At 40.8% G+C, this 21,916-nt stretch overlaps 1 protein-coding gene across 4 annotated transcripts in view; it reads left to right on the top strand.

Annotated features, from left to right (window-relative positions):
- slc1a2b (solute carrier family 1 member 2b) overlaps nucleotides 1-19,850 on the top strand; it is a 31,533-nt gene extending 11,683 nt beyond the window's left edge. For 2 of the 4 annotated variants that reach the window (XM_058645230.1, XM_058645231.1), the window contains exons 2-11: nucleotides 6,613-6,752; nucleotides 8,854-9,006; nucleotides 9,173-9,423; nucleotides 9,716-9,863; nucleotides 10,342-10,468; nucleotides 10,621-10,854; nucleotides 10,946-11,140; nucleotides 12,301-12,435; nucleotides 12,540-12,810; nucleotides 15,831-19,850. In XM_058645230.1, the coding sequence (XP_058501213.1) occupies nucleotides 6,623-6,752; nucleotides 8,854-9,006; nucleotides 9,173-9,423; nucleotides 9,716-9,863; nucleotides 10,342-10,468; nucleotides 10,621-10,854; nucleotides 10,946-11,140; nucleotides 12,301-12,435; nucleotides 12,540-12,810; nucleotides 15,831-15,902 (1,716 nt within the window). In that variant the 5' untranslated portion in view covers nucleotides 6,613-6,622 and the 3' untranslated portion in view covers nucleotides 15,903-19,850. Of the gene's footprint in view, nucleotides 1-4,432; nucleotides 4,712-6,612; nucleotides 6,753-8,853; nucleotides 9,007-9,172; nucleotides 9,424-9,715; nucleotides 9,864-10,341; nucleotides 10,469-10,620; nucleotides 10,855-10,945; nucleotides 11,141-12,300; nucleotides 12,436-12,539; nucleotides 12,811-15,830 lie in introns of those variants that run through there. The other 2 variants (XM_058645229.1, XM_058645232.1) reach the window with 2 other exon arrangements.
- The last annotated feature ends 2,066 nt before the right edge of the window (nucleotides 19,851-21,916 follow it).

Raw genomic sequence — 21,916 nt, 5'->3', positions numbered from 1 at the left:
AAGATACATGAGTTTTACTTTATGTCACAAAACATTCAAGTATAAGATGTAATAAGATCCTGAGCTTTAATGCCATATTGTTTGATATTAATAGATTATTGTTATACTATAGTAGTGGTCAGAAGCAATGATGTTTGCCAGTTGTAGTATGTTACATTGAGAACTGATTTGAAGTTTTCTTTGAGACATATACATGATATTGCAGTTGTGTTCATTATAATAATAATGACTAAAAAAAAAAATATTTTTAATTGCCCCAAAAGACCTTGTGTGAAGGAGAAAATAAATAAAAATAAATAACAATTTAGTGTGACTTTTTTTTAAAAGATAATAGGCAATGTAAAAATCACACCCAAATATGTATGTAAAAAAAGACAAATAATTTGTCAAATAAAATTAGCTGCTGGAGGTCAATAACCTCATCATCTATCCATGGTTATTTGTGCTTCTTGGTATAATAATCATTTGACAGGTAATTGTAGTTTCCCCTGATGTTTCCCTTGGTCTGTGCCAAACTCAGGATCATGTGAGGTAACTGCACTTCCTTCAGCACCAAGGAAAGTCGATCCTAAACTGAGGATTGAGGATGTGTCTCTGACCATGGTCCTGAATGCCTGCTCTGCTTTCCCGTCCATTAGGGAGTATTTATGTTGTCTTTATTACCTTTTGTTGACCAGACACAGTAACAGTGTAACAGTCAGATGGAATAACACATTACACTAAATTAAACAGGGTCATAAATTATTCATCTGAAGGGAGAATATGCAGAATCATAAAATATTGAAAATATACACCATACAATTGGCATCATTCATTGATCGAACAAGAAAGTGTGACTCAGTTAAAACATTCACAGGCAGCTACTTAGAGTGTATTTAAAAGTATCCACTGAGACCAACTCTCTAAGTCACAGCTGTTTTTTGCTAATGATTCCAAGCAGAGTGCGCAGCAAAGTGGAACACCCCCCTCAATTCTTTGTGGACTTTTAGAACATTTAACAGAAATGAAAAATGTAGGTCCCCAGGCTAAGAGATAATAAACCAAAAATGTGCCAGTGGTTGGACCTTACGGGTGGATAATGGTAGCCATCCAACGCAAAAGGCAGTCATTATTCATTATCGTGTTACACGTTTATGTCCTTAGGACTTGGTATTTTGTTTAGTACAGAAATAATGTGATAGTGTGGAACTGACACTGTTTAAAACCCTTCACTGTGCAGTTCATTTTGGTACACACCTATGTTCTGTTTGTCATGGTAAATCTGTTATAGTTGATAGGGAGTTGTGTGCTTTTGTCTGGATGAGATTCCTAAACATTCCTTTAAACCATCAACATATCACAGTTAAACTGATGCAGAATTTCCACGCAGTATCCACTTGATGAGCGCTTTTCTTTATGTCCCTCCTTTCATAAAAGATATTGTTTCTCTGTGAGTCTTTTGTGTTTCGCTGAGCCTTTGAAGAACAGTAGGTTTACTCTGCTGATGGAGTGAACCAGATTTGCACAATGAGCCACACATCTTCTTATCTATCACTGAATGAATTCATCCCAAAAATCCATCCTGGGGGAAACCATAATTGAGAGGACAGAGATTGACAACACTTCCCTTTCTTCTGATGCTGGAATTTATCTCCCACTTCCTATGCACACCACAACCTGAAGTGTTTGCTAAGAGCTTCATTCTGGAGAGAGAGGGAGCTTTTTTTTTTTTCCACAGCTCCCAGGCAGCCACTATGTGTGAGCCCATTTCTTCCCACTGCATGGCAAGTGGCTGTGAGGCCCAGAGGGGCCAGATATATCCGGAGCCTGGCCCAGCTCCAGTTGTCTTTACCTCACAGTATATTGTGATGCAACAGCCATGAGAACGGGCACCGGGCCCCTTAAGAAACCAGTGGGAATTGGGTATTCTCATTTATCTCTCTCTCTCTCTCTCTATGCTGTTTCATGGAACATATTGAATTAGTCAAGTATCACCACACAACTGGTCTCTGGTGCAAATGTGTGAATTGTTATGTAAGACTGTGCTGTGGTTGGAAGAGTGGAGAAAATCAGTTCATTCAGACACAAGTGAACAACGTTTATTAAGCCACCTTTTGAATTGACTTTGATTCATAGTTAAAGTAATTTTTAAATGTTTGTCAACCATTTCCTTCTTCAGTGTGGCATTGACAGTGTTTCATTTTTGATGCCAGGCGTTGTGTCAGAATGAATGCTTCACTGTTTTCTCTATGAAACTCATAAGTTCTATATGAGTTGTCTGTCCTTTTAAAAACTTCCCAAGCTCCATCCCGGCTTATTATGGTGTGCGTGCAGGCCATGTGTTTGTGTGTGTGTGTGTGTGTGTGTGGTTTTGAGCTTCCTCTCTCTCCCCTTCATCCCCTTCATCCCTTTCACTCCAAGCCACACAGTGTTGCCAGGACAACCCCTCACGGTCCTTGCTGCATGGCGGCGACCCTCAATACCAGCACTCAGGGAACCTCCTCGCGCTGGGAAGGCAGCATAAAATTGGGATAATCGCTGTCGATTATGGGACACAATGGGTGCAGCTTCTGAAAGATTCATTCATCCTGGAAAAAAGAGACTGTGGAGGGGAGGAGGGAAGAGAAAGGGGCGCCTTGGTCCCTCCACTGCTCTCCCACGGTGGGCACAGGCATGACATCAGTGGCCTAAAAGAACTGGCATTCTGGACATGCCCGCTACCCCCAACCCCCCCCCCCCTTGCACTACCCTTATACTCCCACCAATTCAACCCTTCCCCTCACCCTTCTTTTCTCGCCCCTGCCAGTTTGGATGCAGCGCTTGGCCCGGGCGAGTTGGGGCCACTGCCACTGTTTGCATGTGGGACAAAGCCCCTCAGAAGGAAGAGAGAGGAAGCAGAGAGCTTCACATGGTACCAGCCAAGAGCAGGGATGGCTGCCTCAGCCCCTTCCCCTCACAGGCCCCTCATTTTGGCTAAGAGGTTCCTGGTGTACCCCAGTACCCCCTTCTCTTCCCCCAGTGTCCCCCACTCCCCCTGTGTAACCCCTTCATCTTCATCTCCATCCTTCACTCTCATCCCAAAAAATACCCCTTGTTTGCCCCCCCCCCCCCCCCCCCCCCCACACACACACACACGGAACCCCCTTGAATGAGTATGACATGTCAAGGGATTTGGGATGAGGGATTTCTCATGACACAACCTTTGCTGTCAGAGAGAGATGGCATTCCTCTTGCTTTTGTTGCTCGTCCGCTCACTTGTCTGAAGAGGAAATAGCTTTCCAACACATTTGCCTAATTAGAATAATGTGATAGCGCTCAATGCGATGTGAAGTCCCATGCTGCTGGGAGACGAGGGGGAAATCAGTGTGACACGCTTGGTCGTTTGTGCTTTGGAGTTTTGTTGAGTAGTGGGAATATGTAAATCTGTAAGTTGGTATATGAGTGTGTGACTTGAATGTGTGAATCTCATTGTGCCCGTATCATGAATGCTCCTTTTCAATTAGTACTTATGAGAGTTGCCGGAAACACATTGTATTTGGAATGGCTTGATACATCACCGTTTTTGCTACCGATGTAGTGACAGGTATATCTGTCTGATACAATCTTTACCTCTTTTACAACAGTTTTCACACTCTGCTCACATGACAGTAGTGACGCAAATTTCTCCTTAACAGTGTTTGTCCGTGTTTAGTAAAGCACATGATGTTTGAATTTTACGGACTGTATCAGATTATACTTTTTTCTTTTTCCAATATCTGATCCAGTGATTTTGACCTGTATCATCTCTCATCTCCACCTGTTTTTTTGTTTGATTTTTACTCTATATCCGTTGCATCTTTGAGTCTAATGCCATTCCTGAATAAAACAGAGTCCATTATATCCTCGTGGACCACTGTGTCTCAAGTATGACATAATATGCTGCAGCCTAACTCCGCTGAGCAGAAAACATTAACCTCTTTGTGCTGTTCGTCGCAAGGACATCAAAGCCCCAAAACAACAACATTATGGACATTAAATCTTCTGTCCGTCACTCCTTTGTCATTTATTCTCTTCTCAGCAAGAGGGCCACAACAAAGCCCTACTGTCCGTATTGTGCCATTAGTCGGCATCACCGTGCTCATCCCCACTGCACAGCCTTTCCCTCACTATCCCTCATGGCTGGATAAATCTGGGAGTGAGCTCTCTGGGGGGATTACAGGGTCCAGGGAATGCAGGAATCCCTGATGGATTTGGACTGTTAAGCTCAGATATTGACTCCTCCCTCCACTTTTTCCTTTGTAGGTATTTATTTTCTCCTGGGATTGTTTGATGTGTGTGTGTCATCTGTGTGTCTTGGTATGTAGCTGCTGCTGCTGCTGCTGCTGGTGGAGTCAGGAGGTGGGGGCTGAGGGGAGTTCACAGACATCAGGATGGGGCAATTCAGGTTGTTGAATGGGTCTGGACTGTGTTGACTCGCTCCTCTCTGGATGTTGTGGACGAGCTGGTGGACAGCTGACCGCTTCTAGCTGTCAACAGCAGAGCTGTGGAGGTGTTCTCAGCTGCCGGCTCTACCTCGGAACTTATCCACTGACATCTGGCAACTTTCTTTTTTTTTTGTTTTTTTTTTGTATGGAGCAGTCGGGATCGTGCTAAACACTTTTATTTTGTGCTGATTCATGCTTGAATACCAAAGGCTGGAGGTTTGATCCTTGTCAATGTATATAGCACTTACCTCAACTCCACCAGAAATGAAGTAAGTCCTATCCATCCATTTATATTTCTAAGGGTAATGTACTTTTACTCGAGAATCCATGCATTGAAATGATTAATTGCACCCATACTTTACATTTTATGTCAAAGTTAAAAGTTGTTTTGCATCAGCAGACATTCTTTTTGTCAAGTCCATGGGACATTCTATAAACAATAACTTTCTTCAGGTCATATTTCATGTCCCCTAGTTGGACAGCAGGTGTATGTTCATTAAAATCTTGTTAAATTTATGATAGCTTCAAGGTCTTGTGGTGAAATGAACACCTGGCCAAGACGACCTCAGTTATGAAATGATGATAAAATAAGAGATGGGAGATGAACCCCTGCATGTCTGTGTATTTCTGCACCACGCCTTGTATATTATAATGTATACTGGATTATTTTCCATCAAAAGCTGTAGACACTAATATTAGTGTCTATTATTATTTTAACATGAACTCTTTTAATATGAAGCGGCTCTAAATCCTTATTAAAAGATTTAAAATCTCAGAATCGTTCTTGACGGCAGATAAAATGAATTCAAAGCTCATGTAATTAAATATATTCCAGTCCAGGAAAATTAAGCGAATCGCATTTTTCGATCTATACTAATGAAATCCTGTCTCTTTGCCCAAGTGTATTATCCTGCTATAGGCATGTGCATCTATTAATGGAGTAACACAAGCCCAGTCTCTCATCTGTCTCTGACTTGGTGAAAGAAGTGCTAATGAGACAATCGTGACAGAACCATTTCCGACCTTTGTGACGTTCAACATCTGCTTCCTCTCACTCCCTTTCTCTTGGTGCTAAAAATAATCGAAGGGAGAGAAAAGCGGGGGAACATTCAATTAACAGCAGTCATCACTCTTATGGAATGGGATTATATGATCATGCTAATTTATTTCTAGGGGGTTTTAATTATTCAGCCGGCAGTATGAACTAACGCAGAGGTAGAGTGTGATGGCGGCTACTGTTCGCCTGCTGTTCCTGGATTTCACACATCACTTTGAAATGAATACGATGAAAGAAGACGCATTCATCTGACCAGGTGGTCTTCCTATAGCTGAGCGTATAATGCAGCCGTACATAAAGCCGGGGGAGATGTGTCTAAATGTGTGACTCTGTGTGCGCTCTTGTGGAATTATGGGTGACCGCATACACAACAACAGTAACGCCATAAAGAGCGTTTTTCCTTTGATCAAGTTTCAGCTTTTTAAAGAAAAAAAGAAGAAGAAAAAAGTGAGAGGCAACGTGATTGATAGCTATGAAGTGCTGTGACTTCATCGAGGACTATAGTGGGAGGGTTTGAGGACAAAATAAATTTACTTCTCCATTGAGGTTCCTGTGTTTGAAGTCGAGGCCATGAACCCCAGGGGTGAGGTGAAAGGTCGAGTCACATTGTTTCCGTGTCCTCTGCTCCTCTTTGTTGTAATCACAGCAGACATTTCCTGAGGTTATCAGGAGTGAATAGCAACATTGAGACGTCACCGTTAACTGAAAGACAACATATTTGTCAAAATGTTGAAGAAGATTTGATAGATTATCCCTTTTCTTTCTTTCTTTCTTTCTTTCTTTCTTTCCATACAATATTGTATGTGCAGTTTAAGAGAACGTGCTATGATGTTTTTGGCCTGTTTTCGATTTTCATTTTGTAGCAAATCTCTGCACCAAAGAGAAATACAGATTGTTTTATGCTGCTACACGTCTACTACTCGAAATGGCAGCAATTGTATTAGCTGCAAAGTAGGATAGTAACAATACACTTAAAATCTTCACATTGTGTCTTAACCCGTGGTTTTAAACCTGTATGCACACCTACAATACCATTTAATGGGTAATGCATGTGTTAAATGTCGTTCATTCAATAAGTAACCCTTCCTTTCTTGTTCTTTCTGTCTGCCACAGTGCCAACAGTATGCCTAAACAAGTGGAGGTGAGGATGCACGAGAGCCACCTGGAGCCCATTGAGGCCAGGCCTCAGTCCAAATGTGCCCAAATCTGGTCCAAAATGTTTAAGAACCTTCTGCTCACACTCACCATACTCGGTAAGTCGCCTCATCACCGCTACAACTTTTCTTTTTCTTTCTCATTTCCTTTAGGAACTAATACAAAACAAAACAGGGCATATTAAAAAAATACATTTGGCAGCACCACTGAGATCAGTGTGCTGTTAAATCAGAGCTCGATGACAGCGCGTCATGGTATGTGGAGGAGCTGCCATCTGTGCCTGCTCACTTTATCAGGCAGTGATATGACTGGGCACCCTGACCTTCCCCAGCTCTGTGCCACCTGTTGCTGTCATCAGCTCGGTGCATTACCAGGCACCCAAACAGTGGTGCATGAAAAACACTGTGATTATAGCAGTGGCTCACTGCACCACAGGGGGACGTTTAATGAAAAGAGGAAAGGGCATGGAAGTAAGGATGCTGCTTCTGGTTAAAGGCCTTTAATCAGATTTATATTAATCCTGCAGAGATCATTTCAGTAATACAGTCTCCTCTGTGTCTCACTGTTTTACTAGGCTGTGAACTCATTAGCAGCATGTTGTGTGTTCATAATTCCTTTTTATGCCTCTCTATCTGTATCCTGCTTATATTGCACATGTGCACATCTCACCCCACTTGGCAGGACTCATGCAAAAGCAAGTGAGCCATAAATGATCTTGATCATCTGTCACTTGGCAGATAAGAGCTTTGAATGGGAACTTGCAAATGGGCCACAGGGAAGGCACAGGAAGTCAAGTGCCGTCCAAAACCATTGAGTGAGCACAGAACCCACATGATGCTGCTTTAGATTAGAGGAGATACTGTAGATGGAGGACAGAGGACAGCTTCTGTATGTTTTCAAAGAAAGCTGGAAGGCTTTTGATTCCAGTGTGTGTTGTTAAAGGACGTCCCGTGCTGTGTGCTGATGATGTTTGGCCGTGGTGTGGTAGCAGAGGAAGTGCAGCCACAGGGAGAGGGAGAATGACATGCGGGGCGGGGGCGATTGGGGGGCACTTACTGTATGTGGCCTGAGATGCTTAGACACAGAGGTCAACCGCCAAGCCTGGTGGCCTACGGAAAGGTTAAAGGACATCGAAATCACCTTTACTTCTAGGCAGAAATACAGTGTGACAGGAAACAAGCACAGTCTGTATGTTTACATGACGTTTGTTGTGTTAGTCTGACTAAAACCTAACCTTGAAAAGACATGTCATTGTGTTAGTGCCACGGTAATTGTACTAAATTGAATTTCTCAGTTGGACTAGCACACTCAGATAATGTGATTGTGAGTCATTACTACTTCACTAATTCACTAATTCACTATTTTACATACATTACTAGTTCATAAAATAATTTCAATATGGCCCAAAGGCTTAGGCACTCTGCACAAATTTCAAAAATGTTAGGCTTCTCAAGAGGCTTCTGAATGGATTAAATAGGTCACGCTAGAAAATAGGGTTAGAATAACCCCATGTATAGCAGAATTAGCCCAGTAATGCACAAGCTGAGTCTGATATAACTGTATTTATTTTCCCCTCTATTGAATATTGTTGGGTTTTTTTCCACCCTGAAAAAATTCCTCAAATATTCTGGGTTTATAGAATTTACCGATACTTCATCTGATATGTTGCTTGTTCCCAACTGCTGCCGAGAGATCTTAATCCTCCCTGAAATGTCTTTTTTGCAGGATTCCCTTTTATCTCCTTTTCCAGCAGTCTTCCATAAGCATGTAGCAGGCAGCCTCATGTATAGTTCCAAACAACTACATTGATTTTCTAATGTATTACTAGTTGTTCATTTGTTATTTACACATGTCAGATTATATCTAGGCTCTGGTGTTTTATGTTTTATGCAAATATAGTATCAGACTTGTCTTTCTGACTTTACATTACATTACATGTCATTTAGCAGATGCTTTTATCCAAAGCGACTTACAAGGGAATTGAGTACAATCTGCCAGGGGTGGAGTTGAACTTGCAACCATGAAGTCTTTTACACACAGGGTACACAGGGTACACAGGGTACATAGGGTACACAGGACACACAGGGTACACAGGATACACAGGGTACCGGTCTTAACCACTGAGCCACTCCACCCCTTCACAGTAGGACTGCTTGTCATCTATTTTACGCTATTTCACTTTCACTCTTTCCAATTCAGGTGTGATCTTGGGGGCAGTAGCAGGGATGTTGCTTCGTGTTGCCTCCCCAATACATCCCGACATTGTCATGGTGATTGCATTTCCTGGAGATATCCTGATGAGGATGCTGAAGATGTTGATCCTGCCGCTTATCATCTCCAGTTTAATCACAGGTGCAGTGGCTTTTTACGTTTGCACTCTCTATGTAAGGAGTTTCACTGTGAGTGCAAATGAAATGTGCATTCCTCATCAGCACCTTGTCAGTGTTGAGTCAATATTTATATTCATTAAATCCAAGTAATTAGCAGGTAAACATGACTTTGCTTGTTTTGGATGCAGGTCTGGCTGGATTAGACGCCAAATCTAGCGGTCGCCTGGGCACCAGAGCAATGATCTACTACATGACCACCACCATTATTGCTGCTATCCTGGGAGTCATCTTGGTGTTAGTCATCCACCCCGGCAACCCCAAACTGAAGGAGAATCTGGGCGAGGGCGAGAAAAATGATGATGTGTCCAGCTTGGATGCTGCCTTTGATCTGATCAGGAACCTGTTCCCAGAAAACCTGGTGCAGGCTTGTTTCCAACAGGTAATGGAGGGAGGAACATGTGGGTTATTAGTGTTTGTTTGCCTGTGCTGGATGCTCAGACATTGGTGGGTCTGTGTCCTTGGACAGTTTTTATTGCCTAGCATTCAGGATTTATCTCTACTGAAATTAAAATACGCATTAGATCATGAAGAATAATGACCGCGATACACCCAATGTGAAGGAGCACGCTTTCAAATTAAATCATTGTCACTTAAGTGTGATTTAATCTCATCATGAGCCCAGTGTCAACCATTAAGGGCAGCACTAAGATATTTTCTTTTTTTAACCTCAGATCCAGACGGTCACGAAGAAGGTGGAGGTGGTCGTCACTGAGTCGATCAATGCTACTACTGTGGATGGACTGGTGGCAAACATCACCAAGGAGCCTCAGTTCCTCGTCAAAAAGTCCCTGCAGTTCAAAAGTGGCATGAATGTCCTGGGTGTGTGACCACATTTAAAAAGAACGTTTGAGAACGGATCGCATGCAAACGTGCACAGTGTCAATGCTAACATGCCTAAGCTAATGCATGTTCATCTTTAGGTTGTAGCACGTTAGCATTGGGTGAGCACATACAGTGTTACAGCTGTATGGAATGTAGGTAGAAGAAAGATCATCAGATCACTAAAGTCACCAGGATTCATTCTCTGGGAGCCATGAACTCAGTAGCAAAGTTCATGGGAATTCATCGATTCATAGTTGTTGAGATATTCTGGTTGGGGCATAAGTGTGGCTAACGCCGACCCTGTCATGGCTTAAATGCTTAAAGGCAATATTTTTCAGTACATTTAAATCTATTGACAGGAGCAAACACCTGATACGTCCGGACTGTTTCTGGTTCATGCTAAAATCATCTCAACTGTCAACACACACACACTGGTATTCAAATTTAAGGATACATCTATGATTTTCTGTCACAGGTCTGATTGGTTTCTTTATTGCATTTGGCATCTGCATGGGCAAGATGGGAGAGAGGGCCAGACTCATGCTTGAATTCTTCAACATCCTCAATGAGATTGTGATGAAAATTGTCATCATGATTATGTGGTTTGTATCACTTAAAAATCTCATTGACTCATTTTGAAACTCATTTAGTCAGAAAGAGCAGTTTGTGCAAAGCTATGTCTCAGGTCACATCAACAGTTTAACTTCCCTGATGTTCATTTACACCAATAAATGTAAGATTTTCATCTCATCAGGTACTCTCCCTTTGGTATTGCCTGTCTGATCTGTGGTAAGATCATTTCCATCAAGGATCTGGAGGTAGTTGGCAGGCAGTTGGGCATGTACATGGTGACTGTAATTATTGGCCTCATCATTCATGGAGTGATCTTCCTGCCCAGCATCTACTTTGTTATCGTCAGGAAAAACCCCTTCACCTTCTTCCTGGGAATCTTCCAGGCCTGGATCACTGCGCTGGGTACAGCCTCCAGGTCAGTGTCATGATGGATGGATCATTAATGGGTAGATTTGTATTCAGGTCATACCAGGTATAACTTACCCTGTTGCTGCTTTTCCCTCCAGTGCTGGTACACTGCCTGTTACCTTCCGTTGTCTGGAGGAAAACCTGGGCATTGACAAAAGAGTCACTCGTTTCGTGCTCCCTGTCGGTGCCACCATCAACATGGATGGGACTGCTCTGTATGAGGCTGTGGCTGCCATCTTCATTGCCCAAATGAATGGCATCCACCTTGACATGGGTCAGATTGTCACTGTCAGGTCAGGAAACAAGATTTATTTGCTTGATATCCATTTACTCTGTTAAATGAAAAGCATACTATTGTTGGACTTGTATAATGTCAGTTTAAAGTTTTGGTCATGTGTCCTGCCTGTGTGAAATATCAGTTTCGACATTGGGAAAATGATTCGAAATGATTGGAATCTGTCCAAGGTTTTATTGGAACTGCATGAAAAAAAGGAAGGTCCATAGTCATTAAGATAGAGGGATTAAAAAGTGTAATATGTAACTCTGAAATATAGACACGTCTATTACATTTAAACCATTGTCAGATGAATTCACACAATACTTATTAAGCCTTTAGCAGTATTTTGAATGTTGTATCACCTGGCGACATTTCTGCGATGTACAAAGTAAGTGGTTGGAAGACAGATGGAGGCAACAATCTACAACATTGTATTAGTCAAACAAAGAAGCACTCATGAAAAGATTCAGAAGTCAAAACCTGAATGTTTTTTGTCCCCGCCCACCCCTGCACTGCTGCTGTATACACACAAACACTCCCTCAGTCAGGTCTGAAGGTACTGACTGTTTTCAGATGATGGATGCAGCATACAAATAATCTCACTTCAGACCTAACAGAGGCAGAATAATGACATCTACAACAACAATAACACACTGCAGATTTAAATGGCGCCTTAGTGATTTAGTTTATCAAATAGCGTTAACCTTTAATAGATAAGGACAACCAAAACTGATAAAAACAGTAGACAAATTGGCCAAAAGTGAAGAGAAGAAATACCCAGTGGAGCACATCAACAAGGAGGAAGCAACATAAATACAAACCACTTGCTTTTTCTCAAGTATCTGTATGTAACTTGCCCTCAATACTCTTCTGTTAATTGAGTGAGTTGAGGAAGGATGACCTTTAGCTTGACATTTTAATGTTGTATCAATCCACGAAGGCTCATATTAACCGATTGCATTTCACGTATTTAAACCTCTCTTCATGTGCGATGGAGGAGCCACTCTGGTGCTCTTCAGCTGCTGTTTGCTACAAAAGCACCATAGAGGGTGTGAATGTTTTCATCCGCGGCAATTTAACATTCATATGCGTCTGAAGAGTTGCATCAGGGTGAAGAGGAGGATATTATTAGGTGACTGACCTGAGGCTGTTTTGCTTCGTTTTGTCTTCATCCAGTCTTACAGCCACTCTGGCCAGTGTAGGAGCAGCCAGTATTCCCAGTGCTGGCCTGGTGACCATGCTGTTGATCCTGACTGCTGTAGGCCTGCCAACGCAAGACATCAGTCTGCTGGTCGCTGTCGACTGGCTACTGTAAGTTTGACCACACACATTTGCATAAAACTCCATGAAGTTGTTTTTTTTCATCAGAATATTCCTCCTCTTCTTGTTGCCCTGGTTCCTGTGCATGTTTTTAGGGATCGATTCAGGACCTCGGTGAACGTGGTGGGTGACTCCTACGGTGCAGGCATCGTGTACCACTTGTCCAAGGCAGAGCTTGAGGAGCTGGACGCGCAAGCGGCCAAGTCCGACGACATTGAAATGATGACAAAGAACCAGTCTTACTACGATGACATGAAGAACCACCACGAAAACAATTCCAACCAGTGCGTCTTAACCGAATCCGCTTCCGCAACTGCAACCGCTAGCACTACCGCTAACAATTCTGTCGTAGTAGATGAATGCAAGGTACACTTAATGCTTTCTGACATAGAGACGTGTATGTAACCCTCTTTGTTGTCGCACGCTCACCCTGCATGTTCACTCATCTACGTTTTGTATTCAATAATATCAGTGCATGCTTTGTTATTTTACCATGTTAGTGAAGCACGAGCCCAACAGATGCATGTGTATGCTCATTTATGGATCTTCCGGGATAGCAGCTTTTGTGTTGTTGGTGTAGGAAATCTAAAGAAAAAGAAAAAAATAGTTTTCAACAAAAGGTTTCCAAAATTATACAAACAGACAAAGAAATGTAAATGAAGGATGAATCAGCTCTTCCACAAAGTTGCAACCTGTCGTCACTTGGCTCTGACTCTAAAGGCTCTGCCGGATGAGCTAATCCTCATAATGACGCTAAGGAATTATTTAGCAGCTCTCCGTTCTACCAAAAGTTCACACGACACACATTTTACATAGTCACATAGACAGTGTGACTTTCTCAACACATTTCTTATTTACAGGGGGGTTAAAATTGGAATTAAAATCCAAGGAGAGTGTTACAGCCAATTAGCGGTTCATATATTTTCTCATATATACTCACACACCTACCGTGGTGCCACTGACTCATTTCTTTCCTGTTTTTTTTTTTTTTTGCACTTTGACACGATCTATTTCTGCCTATTGTGAGAACCGTGTTGTGAAATTTATAACCTGTGAAGCAGCTCACATCATGTAATGCATTTTTGAATGTATTACAGGCTTTTTAGAATAATCTATGGGAATTCAGAGCGCTTATTCCCACATACACACACACACACACACACAGACACACAGGGGCGGAAAAGGTCTACGGATGAGCCTATTCATTTTTTAAAGGGGGAAAGTTGTTGCCTAGCAACAGTGGCAACCTGTCACACAAGCAATCTGTCTATAGTAAAAAGTTATACCCTAGCCTCCATACTCTATCTATTTATAAGCCAACATTTACATATGAATGCAACACAAAGGCAGCATCCACTGTGACTCTTTTTTTTTTCCTGTTTTCTGTTATTTCTTCCTGTAAATAGAAATTATTCCCAATTCTAACCCCATTTCCAAAGACGCACACAGCTGTAGAGTGCTTCCAAACTTGCAAAAAAAATAACAATACATTAATTCTGTAGTGTGTGTACCTTGTTTACTGTTTGATATGTCTGTTTTGCATTCATTATTTTTCTATTAATGTTTGTTTTTATGTTTGTTTGTTTGCCTGTTGAGTTTTCGCTCATCATAAATGTTTTGGTCTCATCCTAGGTCAGTAAATAGGATTCTCTTAGGATGACCATAAGCATGATCATCATGGGCCGTACATGGGCTCCATTATTATTTATTTTTGGCACGTTGCAAAGTTGCTATGATACCTAAGATGCTGTGTTTTAATTGCAAAATAGCTTTGCAAAACACAAACCAATGTCTTAAAAATGCTATTCTAGCTTTTCACTTATTATGTTTCTCAGTGACCTCGCAGTTTGAGGACAGGAAGAGGAAGAGGACTGGAGCACACGAGACATTTTTAGCCTTTAATCGTGCAAAATGACTAATGTTTCAACACAAATGTAGCTACATCACGACATACATCCAGACTGTGTGGACAGAAAAATGCAATCACAAATTCAGATTTTCTTATCAGATTAGAGTCACTTCCGTATATGGTGCTTAATCAGGGTACATATCAGTAATCTGGCCATGCAACACGATAAAAAACGATTAGAACCCATGCTGCCTTCTTCTAATATGCATGTGCTGAACTTTGTTGTCATCGATCTGCATCAACAGACAACATAGGATTTTTGACCTTTCTCATGCTCCAGTACAAAGTGATCTCATAAATATGACATTATTTGTTGCTGAGAACGCATATTATTGTGTTAAAGCATTAATGTGTGCGGCAGGCGTGCCCTTTCAGAGAACAATTGCGTTCTAATTCTCTGTAAGAAATCAGAATTGAATCAAACTTAAACACTGTGGCTGGTAACGATAGCGTCGCCCATCAGAGTCAGAGCAAACTTGAGACAGGTAATTACAGACAATCTACGTCAGGTGTGCCTGACAAGCTGGCTTTCAGCATCACTGGAATCCAGTGGTGGGCGTGTCAGGGGGTGTGGCAACAGAGCGAAAACACCTGATCTGGATTGTCTGTAATTAACCAGTCTCAAGTCTTTGGTCGCAGGGTTTTCACAGACAGTTTGAGTACTTTATCTTTGCATCGTTTTAAGTGCTTTTTATTTATGACAGTGACGTCACCTCTGAGTCGACCACGTTCCAGTTGAGAAGTTAGAAAAAAAACATGGGCACATGCAGAAAAGCATTAGCCATTGTTAGCAATACCGGGTAAAAAAAAACAGCATAGCAACATGTATTAACCGTGAACTGTGCTATGTGTACCACTCACTTAAAGTGAAGTGCAGTGTTTGCTTACTATTGACTATATTGGGGTTTATGACGTTGCTCTGACTTTCAGAGTTGAAAATCTGAATTTTATTTATTACTAAATCAATCACCAACTACTTTGATAATTAAATTAATTTTACAAAAAAATATTAAAATAAATTTCAGCTCCTTAAATGTGAATATGTTGTGGTTGGTGGTCAAAGCAACAGTGTTTAAGGATATTGGGAAAACCATACAGCTAAATGAATGTTTGGGCATGATCCCGGTAAAGTAATACAGAGCATAAAGATTTGATTGATCTAAATAGAAGGCTGAAAAGTTATCCGTGTGTTCCAGTCCTCTTATGACATTCTAAACAAAAACAAAAGTGATACAGCAGGGTTCAGCAGCAAAGTTGCTTTCATTGTCATCCTATATTGAGGTCAGACCACTCAGCTTGCATGCCTGAAGCTGGAAATCCCATCCCATGTTGTTACTATTATTAAGTTTTGCGTCCAAAGTTTTGTATGAAGTATGTATTTTAACAGTATGTATATATATATATATATATATACATACTGTATATATGTATGTGCCTTAGGTCCGTTGTTTAGATTTTCCTGCCTTACTGCTTTCAGGTAACCTCGGCCACTAACGGCTCTGCTGCGGAGTGTGCGATTGTTGAGGAGGAACCATGGAAACATGAATAATGGCAGCACAGAGATCCCCTGCTCCTGGGCTCCACAAGCTTTCCTACCTGGTGATGAAAAAAAAAAAAAGAGCGAATGAAAAAAAGTCACATGAACAGAACTACTAATTTTTTTATGTAGTTTAGTTTTCTTTTTTTATTAGTCCCTTTAAAGGTTTTTGTAACTGTCTATCTGACTGATATATAATACTTATTCACTTAACCGTGGAATTATAACAAAGGTATACTTTGCCTGTTAGAGCACAACTATATCCTTTATAGCAGATACTTGCACAACATTCTTCAAGGCTTGGGAAGGGTTAGAAGAGGAACAAAAAAATATATAGATGGATAAGCTTTTCTCAGCAATACATCCTATTGTTAAAGTATAAGAAGAATTAGTGGCTGTATTAGATGGGATGCCTTGAAATTATCGTCCAGTATTCATTCAAGTGATTCATTGTCGCAATGCCAGAGGATGAGAGTTGATTTGACAGTTAGAGCATTAATAATGACACTCTTTACTGAACTTTGTCGGTGGGTCAGATTCAACCTGAGAGCCACTGCGTTTTCATTTTCAACACTAGTCTCGTCGCTTAACTGTCAGAGCTGCTCAAGTCCATCTGATGGCATGTGTGTTTCGGCCCAGTATCACTGACAACTCCTGAGGGCAGGAGCTACATTATCAGACATGAAAAACCATGCGCAGGCTCGGATTTTACTTATACAAGCACAGACACTATATGGAATTACAAAGCACAAATAACATGGAGCACATGTTTTTTTTAAACCCCAATTTTTGACTACTGCAAACAAAAGGGACTTTTTTTATTTAAGTCACCCGATGAGTGAGATACAAGCTGTGTGTGTACATGTGTGCGTGCGTGCGTGTGTGTGTGTGTGTGGTAGAGAGACATGACCAAGTCAAATATAGGGACCAAACAGGCAGAGAATCAATCAACTCACAGGGGCCTTTGAACTGCCTCCATGACGCAACACATCCATTCCATTTTCCTTATGTTAACGTCCATGTAAAACCAGCTGACACAGCAGCTGACGTATTCGCTCTGTATGGCGAAAGCCTCAAAATTGAAAGCACAGGAAAGCACTGCCCTAAATATTGAAGTTAACGCAGCACATTATCGTTTTGCAAAAAAAAAAAAACCCTTGTGATGCCAGTGAAATTAAACTTAAATTAGCATCTGCGGGATTATCACACAATAATAAATAACTGACATATCTGAATAAAACCAAGCACAAAAAAATTATTTTGTATAAAGCACAAAAAGTGGTGGAGCACAAATGAAGCCAAACTGCCAATACGGACGATTAGACGACATTGATGGTGATTAAAGTCATGCACATAATTGTTCCATGTCAACCCAACAAGATCATTTTAAAACCACAATAAGGGAGAAAGCAAAATATACTCAGGCTTGTAGGTTAATCGTTTACAGGGAATTTGGGTCGTAATCCTAAAATGTTTACTTGCTCGCTACTTGAGCTTTTCACCTCATGAACACATGCCTCTGAACTGCACACGTTTGGAAAGCTTAGTATAAGTGTATAATATGATGATGTAATGACAGGAACGGAAGATCCCCCAGCACATACTGTAAAAACACACACACACACACATTTCACAGCACATTCACAGAGAGTGAATTACTGACAGCACAGACACTGTTATTGTTATGGTTTTTTTTTGAGTATAAAATGTGAAATTTATTGTAGAAGTAGCACACTTTCACTTCACTGATATCACACTTTCAGGGAGGGTTGCCACGCTCACATCCAGACAAACCTAAAACCGGATAAAACACAATATGATGTGGTTTCGGCCACCAGAGCTCACGACTGTTTCTACAAACCCTAGATGCTGCAGCAGTGGGACAAGAAACACACACACACACACATATATGCCAGAATGTTGTCAGCCGTCATGATATGAACATGTTTGTGTGGACTCATGGCTGTTCATCTTTTATAGCGTATGTGAGTGGGAGGTGAGACTCCTGTGACGTCGGTGAGGAGTTAGATTTTTTCTGTGTCTTTATGTTTCCTTTTCATTTGTGCCAAACGGCAACCTTGCCTTGAAGATGTTCACTTCAGACACCCAAACACACGCCACTTCAAGTTAACACCTTAACAAAAAAAAAAAAACCTTGACCTTTAGTGTCATTCATTCTGCGGCTCTCCAGCTGCAGAGTGTGCAAAGTGTGCTCCAAGTACAACGCGGGGCCCCGTCTGCTGTGCTCGCTGCACAGACGGATGAATACCGTACACACACACTAAATTAAAGACACTACATTTAGAAATGTAACCACTGACACCTGCAGTCAGATGTTTTGACTTTGTGATCTCCAGGAAAGAAAAAAAAAGGAACAAAAAAAAAACAACAAACCTCTCCATTAAGGAGACAATGCAGACCATAGTGTCAACAATAAGGATTGAGTGTTGGACCGCTGTTTCGTTCAAACTCGCAGTTTTAGAAGCATGAATAAAATAATGATTCTTTCTTTGCACCACTATCTTGAAAGCATGATATTTTGAAGTGCCTCCTTGCACTTTTTGTATATATTGTAGGTAACAAGACTGTTTTTTTTTCCTTTTTTTTGTTTTCTCTTTGGGGTGGGCGGGGATGTTGAAATGGTATGTAGGAATATAGTTTCATTACTGTGACATTTTCAATGTAATCCTCTAGTAAAATAAATAAATAAAGAAAGATCATCCGTGTCCTGAGTAAAACTAGATTAGATGGAATGTATAGGGAGGAAACTGTGTAATAAATTGCTTGTTCTTTTTTTTTATTATTATTATTATTCTCTAATAGCTGTTAACTAGTCGTTTTACTTACCTGTCACACACCAATATATACATTTTTTTTTTGTATCTAATGTAAGCGTTTTGAATGTTCGTTCCATGAAGATATAAGCGGTGTTGCGTTCATTTTCATTGTACCTAAATAAAATGTGTAATTGTTCTGTTCAGTGGCGACGCAGAATTTTCCAGAGTTACAGTATAATGCTGACGTAATCACTGCTTGCATGACGAAGAGAGGGATGAATGAAGGAGGCGGATTGAGAGTGAGGAAGAAGAGAGAAAAAGAAAGGAAGAAAGAAGGGAGGTTTCTGCTTTGACAGAGGAGGCCAACATGACTTATTTTGTGTGGGATTTACTGCGATAAAGGGTGATGAACGCGGTCAAATTTGCCCAGGACGTAGAGCAGAGTGAGGACTCAGACATAAATGACTGTAGAAGTTGATCTTGAGTGAAAGAGCCTGTTACAGTTTAAAGCAACACTCCTCAGGTGACTCATCTGAACCATTTCGTCTTTTAAAACGTGACTTTAGTCTCAGGCGTCATTCTGTAAACCCACTGCATGTGCAGTTAAAGCTGCGAGACTCAGACATACATGAGAACTCTCCACATGCCACGTTATCCCTTAATGAGACGCTCAGCGGTCGAATCCCACGCGACAAACTGTCTTTACTCCTCATGCTTTTTTTTTTTTGTTCGCTTTCCATACAGAAACTATATGCACACACAAATGCCTGGAAACTTACTGAGTTCAGTTGTACTATACTGATTCAACAGATATCGACTGACACCGTATTCAAACGACTGAATAAGAGTCGGCATCATATCTTTTCTACTGAAAATGTGTCTCTTTTGGAGAAACTCCCTCAATACAGCTGATAACCTTGTTTCACTCCTGCCGACAACATGCTGTCCCAATCTTACTTTTCTAGGCCTTCCTTCTTTGTAGAGTTGTTGTAATTCTGATGTAAAGGCAGATCGTATGTGTGGGAGAGATATACTACATAGAAACAAAAAGACAAAAAAAAAACAAATGAATTATTTCCTCGGTCTATGGTATACACAAAAAAAAATCTGTTTCTACATATCAAGTGTTGTACCTTTGGTGTACATATACAAATATAACTAATAAATGTTGATTCATAACTAAGTTCTGGCTGCTCTGTTTTTCTTTTTCTTCACCCTATACCCTACATGTCAATATTGAATTACTGAATGCAAACCATATTGGGACAGATGCTAATGCAATCTGGAAGTTATAGATATAATAAAATGGACAATACACTGCTTATTTTCCATTTGGAAGCATCTCTACACTGCTTTGGTCATTTATACCAGAGCCACATTTTTAAACACGACACACATGCTGATGAAAAAGAGAGATTTGCTTTAAATACATTGTGTATGTGTTCACAAATTGAGGTTAGAGCAGTCATAACATCATATTAACATCAATAATAACGTCAATATTTTGTTTAGACATATGTTAAATCAGAATGGAGTTGTGAAAACAAATGAAAAATATTGGTTTCCTTAAAGGAAGATGTGAAAAAAGTTAATATTTTTGACACACAGCCAAGTTTTATGCTAATTTATTATGAACTTTTTTTTCAGGGCATCAAATGAAGAAAATCAGCACAATAAGAAACAAACTTTAAGAGCTTTAATGAGCTCATGGGTGAAATAACGCATGTTTTCCTTAAGATTGAAGTCAAGAACTCCTGATCAGCCTCGAGTGAACTGCAAAGTAAAGTCATGCTAAACTTCCAGGTTTTGTGCTTTTTCCCCCCTGACGAGCAATTAAATATCCCTCATGCATCTTAATGCTTTCAGAAAGGCTGTCTTTGTCTCCCGTGTCTAACATGTTCTCGCATCACGACCCCGGTGCCATGGAAACCTCACTTCCTCTAATGTGAGGGCAATGTAACCATTCGCATCCCCATTCACTCATCCCCCACTGGATTGGCTCCTCCATCTTTCACACACACACACAGAGTAATGAGCGAGTGAACACCACATTCCAGCACATCGTTTTTTTTCTATACACATTTATTTCATTCATTCATGACTTTACAAATCTTTTCAGTGACATATTTTTTTGTTTTGTTAAATCGACATGAAACCTGCCTACACTATGACATTACACACTCCCCCTCCCCGCCCTCCCCCCCCTCAAAATGAATCATGGAAGAGCAAAAGCAGGGCAAAAAAAAAAAAAAAGGAGAAACAAAACTGTTTACATTTGCTTCATATAAGGTCTGGGCAAGCACAGCAGCTTAATTCACACCAAAACACTGCCACAGACTTGTTGTGAGGAGACTTTTATTTTACGATAATGCCCCCAAAACCCCCCATGGCATATTGTGCTGTACTTATTTGATGCTGAAAATCATATATGATATTTAATTCAGCATCTAAGATGAATCTCGTGTCCTCAATGTGCTCGATCTGACACAGTCCCAATTATTTCTCCCCTTCTAATCAATGTACACACTGTGTACTCAGATTATATACATCAATAGCATTCTGCTTATCCCCAGGATAGCAACAGGAACGTCACATCACCATATTGCCAGCTCCTTATTAAATTTATATACCATATTTACTGACTTCAGTTGTGCACAACTTTGTTTTGGATGCTACCGATTCATGCAGTATTGCGAAATCTGTTTTCTACTTAAATAACCATCAAAGTAGACACATTCCTTTGTCTAAAAGGAATAAATGAAATGCTGTCTCCTACCATAAAAACAAACAAACAAACAGCACTGGTAGCTACTGCTAAGGCATGTCCAACACTTTATATACATAGAACAAGAAAAAGGGACTCAGGCCTGCATAAATTAAAAATAGTAACAGCTTCAGGGTTCTTTTTTTTTTGTTTGTTTTGTTTTTAAAGAAAAAATCAAACCCCACAGGTTATGTGTGAAATATACACAAGGTAACAACAATCAGGAGACAAATAAAATGCAACAACAAATGCTTATAAAACACCAGGAGTTATTGAAAATTCCTTTTTTTTCTCCCCCCCCCAGTTAAATTACACAGTTTTCTTCATTGATTTAATTCATCTGATAGGCCCCAGATTTTCACCAATTATGAAACAGAAGCAGACAAATCAGTTGTTAATATTTTTCTTCACAGGTTAGACCCTCGACCCCGCCCCGCCCCCCCCCCCCCACCCCCCACAACCCTCCCTCCCCCCCCCCCCCCCCG

This window comes from Solea solea, chromosome 12 (assembly GCF_958295425.1).
Source record: "Solea solea chromosome 12, fSolSol10.1, whole genome shotgun sequence".
Classification (NCBI taxonomy): Eukaryota; Metazoa; Chordata; class Actinopteri; order Pleuronectiformes; family Soleidae; genus Solea; species Solea solea.
This window is presented reverse-complemented; position numbering and strand designations above follow the sequence as displayed.